The 11,960-nt window shown below is 35.4% G+C and overlaps 1 protein-coding gene across 1 annotated transcript in view; it reads right to left on the bottom strand.

The window, feature by feature from the left end:
• Positions 1-254: 254 nt before the first annotated feature.
• The window catches only part of ELK3 (ETS transcription factor ELK3), a gene marked incomplete at its 5' end in the record, with an annotated part of 244,393 nt that continues 232,687 nt past the window's right edge, over positions 255-11,960 (bottom strand). Inside the window, 1 exon segment of the mRNA XM_044087622.1 lies at positions 255-950. Coding sequence (XP_043943557.1) covers positions 852-950 — 99 coding nt within the window. The 3' untranslated portion in view covers positions 255-851.

Genomic DNA, 11,960 nt, shown 5'->3' with positions numbered 1-11,960 from the left:
AATATAGACAAGAAATATAAAAGATGATTTGGCTTACGTAAGCTAAACTTTTAGTAGCAGTTTATTTTGTGGCATATCTTTATACTTGTGCTGTGCAAACAAAGTTTGGACCATAAAGTGGAAATGTAACATGTTATCTGGTAGGATTGTACCTGGAACTATATGCTTAAACAGGAAACCATATGAATCCAGGTTTGCTTATGCATGGCAGCACAGTGAACAAAGCAAATGAAACACAAAAGAATGAGTACATATTAGAAATATTACATTTATTGTTTTGTAAGTTTACCAAAGAACATAGTTTCTTGCTGTATATAAGCATTTAACACAAAATGAAAAGAAAATAATTGTTAATTAGGTTCCTGTTGGGAAAAAATAAATGCTGTTATGGCACCTTTAATTTTTAAAACCTTCATTTCAATGCTAAAATACATATATATATAAACATTTACATACCATTACATTAAACATTTTGTAAAAAAAAAAAAAAAAAGTAGTAAAAAAAAGGCACAGCCGGTTATACATTGCAAGTACAGTGCATAAGATATAGAAATGAGGTTTTTCACAGCCTTGGTACATATAGTAAGGAAGTTCATGTTAGAACCCATTTAAGCATATCATCAGTGTTCAACACTTACAATTGTGCCATTAAAAGAAATGCTAAAAAAAGGTATTAAAAATGGAATATCTTAAAAATATATTTGTCAACACAAGAGCATTTATGCATTACAAAAGTGCAAACCTAAACCGAGCCAGGACTGTCTGTTTGTAATATATGAGGTCAAAACTGAATACTGTAAAAATATGTCCATAAAGAGTTACATTGCTTTTTTGTTTTTATCCTGATACTGTCAGGACTTCTGAGGATTTGTAGAAAGCAGTACAGGAGATGATGCCCTCTCTAGGCTGGGAACAGGCATTGGTAAATGGCCGTTTAACAGAGATGGGAACTAAAAAACAAAAATAAACAAAACATGAAGTAAAATTAGTTCTCTGCATTGCAAAAATACTTTAGTAATCTTCAGTTTGCAGCATATATCTACTTCATTATCAACTGGTGGCACTCCCAGGTCCTGAATATCTTTAAATGCCACTAAAATTAACTGGCAAAATGCTTAACTTAAAAATGGCAAAAAAAAAAAAAAAAAAAACAATTTCATCACTGAAAGGGGAATACCACATCAAGCACTACATCTTTACATATGCGCATTTAGATGTTAGAATTTCTTATTTAAAAGCCTTCCTAAATCAATTTTATAATGTAATACAACTTTCCACAGCGTACTTGCAAGAATTTTTATAACATTTTTGGCCAATGGTCTTCTACAGTGGCTTATGTTAAAAAAAATAAATAAAAATAACAATCAATACATGTCCTCTGGTGACTGCGGTGGTGGTGCTGTGGTAGCGTTGTCGCCCCATAGTAAGACGTTGTTCTGTTCGATTCTCAGCTAGAGCGTCTTCTGTGTGGAGACATGCGTGAATGGGTGTACCTTCGTTGAAGGTTGTGCGTCAGGGAGCTGGACAACTGAATCATTGAGTGGTACCCTAAACCTATGCTGTTGTTGAAACCATAATTTTTTTCTTTTCAATGGCAATTTCTATAAGCAATCGTCGGGGGTAGCAATGGGAGCAAGGGTAGCTCCTGCATTTGCTAATTTAGTAATGGCCAATTGGGAGAAGACATTTTTAGTTACAAACAGTTTGGCAGAAAAAAAGTTATTATATCGTCGTTACATTGACAATTTGTTTTTCTTATGGAAGGGTGACTATGACGAATTTGTCAATTTTGTTTCAGATTTGAATAGTTCTACCAGCTTTTTAAAATTTGTTATTAGTGGATTTTGTGAAAGTATAGATTTTTTGGATTTGCATTTAACTTATGACTACTACAATATGATCTTTACTAGTAGTATTTACAGGAAGTCTATATTTGCAAATCAGTACTTACATAGGGATAGTTTTCATCCACCTCATATGAAGAAGGGAGTGGTCAATGGACAATTGATTAGGTTAAGTAGATTACCCTCTAGTGATGATTTGTTCTCGAATGAGGTGGACAAACTAAGAGGCTTTTTTGAAGCTAGAGGTTATGAAACAGGATGGTTAAAAGGATAGAAAAGGAAGTTTTATTTTTAAGAAGTGGAAAGGCTGTTCCCATTTTAAAAAGTACTAGTGGTCAGTGGTTAAATAATAATGGTTTCAACAACAGCATAGGTTTAGGTACCACTTAAGGATTCAGTTGTTCTTTTCCATTACCGATTACAAATGAGATGGGGTTTATTAGGAGTATAATAACAGACAACTGGAAAATTCTTCTAGGAAATTCTGATTTGATTAATGCTCTTGCTTTCTTGACACTGGTACTGTAATTACAAAACCTAAGTCTTATATGTACTCTAGAAATTAATCCATTGAATGTGATATCAAAATTATGAATACACATTTTGACCCTCTATTCTATAAGTACATGTTGTACATAATATGATCATTGTTTAATAAACTACCCACTGGTACGTACACGTGTTTACCTACATGTGCATAGAATTTTAAGATAATACATCATGCTTGTGTTTTTCTTCTCGAGTAGTGACTGAAGAGTCAAAACTCTTGCTCAATTCCTTGGCTAAACTACAAAGACTGGATGCTTCCCTAATCTATAAAGAAAGGTTGTTTCACAAATTCCTAGCCCTATGACAGAAAGTACTTTTCCACAATGTGATGCGACAAACTGTCATACTTACAAAAACAGTTGGCTTGTAGTGCTCTGACAATGCTGAATAAATTCTAACTCTAAATTAGCCAATAATGCAACATCATTTATGCGTTTATACACAACAATAAGAACTTCTCTGACCAATCTAACTGATGCTGTACTCCATCAATTTGTTTGGTAAAAACTTTTGAAATTTTCCAATCTTAATACCTGCGAATGGTTATAAATGCAAGCGGCCCCACAGTATTCTATATGAGGTCTTGCAGTAGCCTTTCAGACTGGAATTATGACTCTTGTCATGGCTAGAAATTTGAGGTAAAATGTCCCTAGTCACTGCATGACATTTCTTTATTACAAATGTTAAGATCACCACCATATTTCAAAGTACTGTCCACCCATCCCCGATCTTCTCACTGCTAATAATGACATTATCCAATGCAGAGGTAGTACGTTGTGAAGGACATGTCCTAAATATACAAGTATTTATAGAACAACAAAAAAATTAGAAGGTATGCACAGACTGTTACTAAGTTTAGCAAAAGTGAGCCAGCACCGTGGTGTAGAGGGATAAATGCCCGATTACGGCCCAGGTGATCCAGGTTTCATTAGTGACTCAAGCGTCTAAAGCACTAGCAGGAAGGGAAAGGTGTGCCCAACCTGTAGTTGGGCAGTTACATATGCGTTCCCTGCAATGATCCCTAATAGAGTCTGAAGACATCACAGTGAGGTGGGTGTGGTCTAAAGAAGGAAAGGGCGGTGGACTTGGCTGAGCTACTGCAGAGGCAGGACGTTACGCCTCATTTCCCAAATGCACACATGCCCCTCAGATGTAACCATGAAAAAATACAAAAGGGTGCACAATAGAGTAGGTCATTAAGTAATATCCCACAAGTTGAAAGTGACAGTAGTGCCCCCAGCATGCCTTTATTTTCTGTACCAGTTCCAGCTTGTATCACAGAAAATCTTGGATAAAGGAAGAAACTGGTAGACCTGAAAACAGAATTGGGGCCCTGAGTAGGTACCATAGGATGAAGCAGGGAAGTAAAAAAGGCTCAAAAACAGCAACAAAAAAAGTTTACCAAAAGTTCATTAGGCCTTAGGTTTGATAAAAAAAATACATAATGCTATTTTTTTTAGTTTGTGCACATGCACAAAGCTCACTTGAACTAGCATAAGATGTTACAGATCTGGGAAAATAAGGTATTAATAAAGTGCCTGGATATGTTGGTTACCCAGAATCTCTAAAGCAGAAGCACTTATGTAGGTTAATGAGGGTGTGGTTTTAGTTGATTCCTGAAAGATTTTAGACCCTCTGACTCTCTTATTTATTTAGGGAAGTCATTCCAGAAAGGTAAGGGCTTTTCAGTAGTGCTTAGTTTAAAGGGTGGTCTACTTAATACAGAATAGTTTGTCATTTGGTAATTTTGCTGCCAGAGTTCTTACACTGTCCCCTATAAAAAATCAGGTTGGTATTAGAGTTCAGTGAACTGCTATTCTGTATTTCCATTTTATATGGCTCATCCTACTATGCCAGTACACCATGGCGAGGCAGTATATTTTAGCGTAAGGCATATTTTGTTCAAATTCTAGTTACCAGCTAGTCTAGCAGACAGACACTGGTTACAGTTTCACAGCTGTGGCTTCCTATTACTCTCAGGATGATAATCTTTAACAGACTTCTTTACAGTTGACAACAAACAAGTACACACAAAAGAATGCATAAAGGAAACATATCCATGATGTTAATTTCCTCGTTTTGTTTATTGACAGCAGATACAATAAACCTAAAACATAATTTGTAAGTTTGCATCACTATGGCAAACAGTAGTACATTCCCGTATTAAGGTTAGTGGACAGAACTTCAAAGGAGCTAACTACATATTACCTATTAGCATATCACACAATACATACACATGTTCTTTCTTACCACATTTTTCTTTTTAAAATACTAAGTGCTATCATCAACTCAATCAAGGATCAACAGAAAAAAGTGTCCCACTTTAGTTCCAGCAAAGTGTTTTTTATTTTATCTGCACAACTTCATTAAAGCTATGTATTTTATGTATTTAGAACTATGAAAAGACCCACCTCAACACTACGCTTTAAATAAAAAAAAATCAATTTACTGACACAGTCCTGTGTCTGTATTTCAAACTGATTGCAGTGCGTGAATTTTGAATGGTAATTAGGAAGTGATGCTTCACGGAAAGGGTGGTGGCTGGGTGGAACAAAGTTGCAGAGACAAAGACAATAGCAGGATTCAGGAGGAAGCAAGATACACTTACTAGCTGGAAAGTGTAAAAAGGGGAAGGGGTCATTAGAGACTGGAAAAGAATAAAATGCTTCTGGGATAGAGAAGAATGGAATTGGAAAGAAGGTTATAGACAAAGTGCCTCATAAAAGGGAACCATGGAACAGGTATATGACAGTCCTGATTGTTTTTAATTACTAAATTTCAAATCAAGACTATATTTGGTTTATTAATTTGACAGACTTTCTGTGTTTCTGCCAATTGGGAATCTGTGCTGGAACAAACAGTATTACACCTCAGCAAATCTACAAATAACAGGGAATTAAATGTTTGTAGCTCAGAAGGAGAAAGTCATTCTAAAACAAGTGTCAGTACTTTTACTGAGTGCCATATTTTTTAAGTGTTTAACATTTAGTCTAGTTTCTTCACGTGTTAGAAATACTACATACAAGGGCACTGACCCGTGGGCATAAGGAAGCATTAATTTACCCATGATGCTGAGCAGCCTTTAAGTTAATATATATTGAGTTATGGGAAGGTGGTGTACAGGGGGCTTGCGCCCATCAAAAATACTATTTTTGTTGATTTTATTAGTCAATAATTTGTCATTGCTGCCATGTTTTATGGTTTGCAGTATGATGTTATTTTGACCAGTCAACACCCACCCTCCCATAACCATGCCTCTCAGTGGAGATACTAAAAATGCATTCCAAAATCCCTTTAAAAAAATAAATAAATAAGTAAATAACCAAACAAATACTGAGCGTGTGACCGTGCAGCTATAAAAAACATAACCAAAAAAAAAACACAGCAAAATAAGTTTACATAGTGTACCACCAGGTAATAAAAACAGCAGCGTCAGCCGTACCAAAAAAGAAATCAAGAAGCCCGACCACTATAAAACGGGTTTATTGCAAGAATAAAATATTCACTCATGAAAAGTTCATCCAAAAAATTTGAAATGCAAATTCATCCAGTCCAGTCACTTCTATAAAACTTCATCAAATCCAGGGATGAAAACCAAAGCAAACCCTAGAAGACTGTTAAACATATATAAATCCACACAGCAGTAAAAGTAGTTGAAAATAGTTCAGAAAAAACTTTTAAACATTTAATTTTTTTTTGGGATGAACATTACATGAGTGAATACTTTATGCTTGCAGTAAATAATAATAAATAAATAAATAATGAAGGTGATCAGAAGGCGGCATCCATCTTCTTTAACACAAGCACAGTGCATATGCTTTCAGACAAATAATTGAACAAGATACCACTTACTATTTAGATGCACTGGGAAGGGAATTGAGAGCAGGCTGGATTACCAGACAACATCAGGTACAGAAATAAGTGAAACAGAACTGCACATCTCAAATCATAAAGTAGAAAAGTGTAAGTTATTCTAACTGAAAGCATAGCCTGTGTCATAAAGTGGAAATGTGTAGGTTGTTCTAACAGAAAATTCAAGAGATAAGGTCAGGGAACATGGCTGTAGCATGAAAGCTGCACAGTTACGGCTCATCCCACTACAGCTGTGTGCTGCTGCAAAGCAGAATCAGTCGGAAAAGAGGTTAACCTTCGTTACCCTCATAATATGCTGTGTAGACATGTGCAGTTCATGCTTCTCAATGGCTGCAAATGCAATCAACTGCAAACTGAAATGCCTGCTGTCATCCAGCACTAGGTACATCATTCTCATATTTCAGAAATGATAAAGGAAAGGTGACCATATTTGTCTTAAGGGTAACCAAAAAGCAAAACAACAATGACCAAGGGCTGCTGCTGCTGTAAAACACCTCTTGCTATCTAGTTGCATCCATCTTTAGGCCAGTTAAAAGAAATCCGTGGTATCCCTCGAACTCTCAGAAAAACCCAGTATGCAACCTATACTGAGACATGTATTATGTTATGCACTTAGTTCACTTAACAAAAATCGAACTGTAAAAATTAACTGTAAAATATGTGCTACAAAATAAGCATGTATTTACAGTTATTTTTTACAGTTCAATTTTTTTAAGTGAACTAAGTGCATAACATAATTCAGGAAGTGACCATCACACCCGTCACACTGGGAAGTTTCTTCTTGGCTTATTTTTTTAAACTTACAGTTTGCATGTCATTTATTCAGAACCATGATATGATGGATCACTAAACATGGTGAATCTACTAAAATTCTATTAAAAAAGACAGCTGCAGTCTAGAAAGTTGCATACTAAAAAAAAAATAAAATTTAAAAGAATGAAACAAGGGGGATCCACATATATATTATCATTAGATGACAGATAATGCAGCACTGAAGTATTTTTGATTAGCAGATACCTGCCTTGTACACATAATGTCTGCCTTTTAAATCCAGACTACAAAATTAAATGAAAATTTCAACTTGCTCACTACCTTCACTGTGTTGAAAGAAAGGCCATCTCTTGTTAAGGAGATAAACAGGAGCCACACATTATTATTTTGGGGAGTACACATATTCATACACATTTTTGAGATACGGAGAGTGACACTGTCTTTAAACCACAGGTTTTAAGTATTACACTGGTGAGCACGAAACAATCTTTATCATCATTATCAGCAACACTTTACATCACTGGCCATCTCACATGCGGCTGCTGTTTGAAACACTGAATGCTGAAAACAGGTGTAGGTCACAAGAACTGGGCTTTGATGTGAAATGTGTGCCACCCTACTGAGTACATGCATACACAATGACAAGATGGTTCACAGTTTTCTTGCAACTTTCTCTGGAAATCTAGCAGGAGTAAGACACATTGGACTGCAACTTCTGACCACAACATTTACTACGGTCCATCATCTGGCATCTACAAGTCCTCTAACTCTGATATTTTAACTGCCTTGCATTACATTCTTCATGTAAAAATGTTTCAAAAATGTTGCTCACTGCTACACTCAGACAGTACAAAGCAACTGATCATTTCAGATGGTAAAAACTACAGATGCAAAGAGTAAACCATTAACCCAAAGTACAGAACAGTCACAGGTAACACCAAGAACCAAAGAAAACTATGATAACCTAGGAAACACCAGAAACCAGAAAAGTAGAACTAAGTCAAATAATTTAATAAGTCAAATATTCAAATCGGTTAAGTGCTTCCCAGTATTCAGTTCACCACAACAACCTCCACATAAAATCAAGCCCTTAAATATATAGCAAATATCACATGACTTAGGCTGCCCAGTAACAATAATTAAACTAAATTACATTAAATAAAGTGACAGGTGACTTCGCATTATGTTTTTTTTTTTTGGGGGGGGGGGTCTGCCCTTTCTCTTGGTGGACTTAAGTCATGAATGGTCTAGGTACAGTTACTTAAACTTTCACCCATTTTGCATTCATTGGTGGAAGAAAAGTTAACACATCAAACAAGACTATTTGTTTTCTCTCAATTTTTGCAGACTGATTAGTATATATAACATACTAGCACTTTCAAGGACCTTGTGCTTGTACAGCATAACCAAGGTAACACCAAAAGTTGCTCCCCTTCTTCTACCACTTGTAAAATATTCCTGAATCTCTGTTTCTATACAGCTCTCAACTTCTTCACTTCTTTATTTGCATTTCTTTAATGGGCAAGTCAAACTGGGTATGACACCTCTTTTCAGTGAAGGCCTGGGGAGAAAAGCTGCCTAAACCTATTAAATTTAAAGAAACATTAATGCATACATATTGCATTCAGTGCCAATTTTTACACAGAATGAGTAAAACACTGAAAATATGTACATGGATTTATGTGGGATTTTTAAAATGTTTGAATAATTGCATTTAGACTGAAGTCAGAGATAAATGTATAACATGAAATACACTTAGAGAATGAAATGGTTTGAAAATTAACATTTGGGCAGTGATCACATGACATACTGTAGCATAACATGGTTCTATTTATATAGACAATATCACTTGAAGTGAATGTTTAGTCAAGGACAAAGAAACATTAACAAGGTGGGGGAGGGGGGGCAAAGACCCAAAATCTTAGACAATATATAAATATTAATCTAGTTCCTTAAAAATGTTTACAGAATGATAGGTTTTGCAACATGCATTTTCTGAACAACAAGAAACATGAAACTCTAATGTATGGCATAACTGGCAGTCATCTTCAATGATTTACCAGAAAATCAAACATGTTATAAGGGGCAGGGCAAAAATATGAGTCAAAATCAGTTCAGAAGTACACTTTTCTAACCAACTGCTTTGTCTGACTTATACCATCCGTCTTCCAGTTCAGTCCAACACTTTCTTGTTCCTCATTGTCCTTCAGTTTTAAGCTTGTGTCCTCTCAAGCCTCACAACAATATTTTAAAGTCCATCTCCTACTGCTACTTCTGTCCTTCAAACTGTACATTTAATCCAGGATTCTAGTTTCAAACTTAACAATGAACTCCAGGGAAAGGCACTGACTAACCACCAACTTCACCCATCTGCTGCACCAATGAGGGCACTAAATAAACCAAGCACCTTTACTGCTAATGAGGTTATCTAGCCTATTACCTGTATGTACACCATAACCTCATTCTTTTTTTAAACACCTTTACTGAATTATCATTTGAGACAAAGGCAAACAAATTTATATAGAAGTAATCAAACCATATTAATATAAAAAATGGCAAACAAATAAATAAATATTAAATTCACATTTTCAAACATTATACAATCACATGTATTATTCTATACAATATAATCAAAACAACACTGTAAAAATTGTTCAATTCCTGCCTTCTGATGAAGTCTCGTGGGTAGAGACGAAAGCGCGCTAAATCCATGTTTTGTAAGACGTTTTTGGTGTTTGACATTGATTAAAATTACATATTTTTTATCACTGGAGCGTGGTTTTTCGGAAGTTTACTGGAGGATATACCTTTATTGTGCTGATCAGCGGACAGTGTTTTTTTTCGGTTTTTGTTTTTGGTGAGCTACGTGGAGTGACCAATTCCTGCCTTCTCTTAAACCTTACTCCTACTCCAAAACATTTTTCTGCATGCATTGTTCCCACAAGTTACATTTTTCTATGCAACTTCTGCCCTTTCCTAAAGATCCTACTTCCTGTTCTTTTATCTCTGTTACAATATTCACTACTTCAAGTATGGTTGGTGTAGGCTTTGATTTCCATTTCCTACTAATAGCTTTTTTGTCAGACTCAAAAATTAAACTTAACAAAGCCTTACTATTTCTAGGCAATTCAAATCCTGTATCCCAGTTCAAAAAACAATTTTCAGTGTTACACTCATTTGCTTGCCCAGTATTCCTAAAACAGTACTCTGCAGGGCATTTTAGAGTCTGCCAACTCATTACACTCCAAGAACGTATGCTTCCAGGTACCTCTTTCTGCACTATTACACTTCCAACATTTATAATCTACCAGTGGAAAACTTCTTTGGAGTCTACTTGGGGGTATAAAAGTACCTATGATAACACTTCTAGGTAAAAATCCTAAATCTTCTATATTTTGATGCATATTTGGGAGCAACATATACGCCCCTCCCATTGTTTCTTTTTATCTAATCTCTATTCCCAATTTTTCTGAACTCCTCTGATTGATTACTACAGTTATCATGCAATATTTTATACGCCCTACTAACTTATCCCTATTTTTACAGCAGCTTCTGTTCTAAATTCAACTAAAAACTCAAATATTCAAATCAGTTAAGTGTGGGTATGTTTATTTTTTCTCTGAGGGTTTTCATAAGAAGTCTTGCAATATGTGTCATTGGTTCAAATGGAAATAACAAGAAACAACTGCATAAAGGGACCAAACATTATTGGGTGCATGTAGCACAAACACTAGAAACAGACATTTAAAAAAGCAGTCCTATATAATAGGTGGGAGTAACAACTTAATAATACTGTGTCTTAGCATCTATGAATGGGTAGGAGCTAAAGGTAAAGTGCAGGCATTTCATTTAAGATTCCCCTAACCCTTTCTTTTTGCCTATATTCTGTTATTAATCTCTAGCTTGCAGTCCAAATGTCGTTTTGCCCTCTTCCCAACCTATTACCTTTCCCCTCTCTAATTATTTGTTCCCAGTAGCTTGGTTCCTTTGCCAATTTTCTCCTGAAAACTCCAGCCCCCTCTTGCCTATTCTCTGTACCTCTAATTGCAGTCATTCCTATAGGCAGAATCTCCTTTCTCCATTCTTGTGTTGGCTTATTTCTTAGAACACTTTCTGCTACATTAGGAATATAATATTTTGTATGGCTATTGCTATTCTCCTTAAGGATCTTCATCGAAAATCCCACTCCCTCCTTATTTCTTGAATTTCACCTTGCTTCATCATCATCCCTTTCTACTTTGAATTGTCTTATGTATATAAGCCTTAACTGTGTACATCTAAAATATCCCTTCAAATCTGGTAATCCTAAATCACCTTGTTCTATTGGAAGGAACAACTTACCACACCTGACCCTTGTCCTCTCGCCCTCCCAGACAAAATCCTTCAACTCTTTATTAATTACTATACACAACATTTCCTCTGGTTGATAAAAATATGCCTGACTAACATATAAAACTAAAGGGAATAAAACATTTTCACTGTTTGTATTTTGCTATCTATATCCATAAACAAGAGATTCCAGTTGCTCAGTATTAGTATTATCTTTTGTTTAGTCTCTTCCAACAAATCCTTGACTGCCAAACCAGAATCTGTTTTACCCATACACCTAAATATTTCATTTTACCATGTTACCATAAATATGACTATTGCTTTCCCAATTCATCTGTGGGTACATAATTTACAGCTATAGCCTTTTTTTTTAATCCCTAAAAGACTCAAAACTGTCTCACAATGTTCCACAACACTCAGACTTCCTTTTCTGGTTTTATTGGGTGTAAAATAATATTGTCTGCAAATAAAGCCAACTTTTCTTGAATACCATACCAATTATATCCTTGAATTTCTGAAACCCTTATTTTCCTTGCCAGTGGCTATAAATATAACATAAATAACAAAGGGGAAAGAGGACATCCCTGCCTGGTT

Source organism: Protopterus annectens, chromosome 11.part0 (assembly GCF_019279795.1).
Source record: "Protopterus annectens isolate FY-2018-M chromosome 11.part0, PAN1.0, whole genome shotgun sequence".
Lineage (NCBI taxonomy): Eukaryota > Metazoa > Chordata > Ceratodontiformes > Protopteridae > Protopterus > Protopterus annectens.
This window is presented reverse-complemented; position numbering and strand designations above follow the sequence as displayed.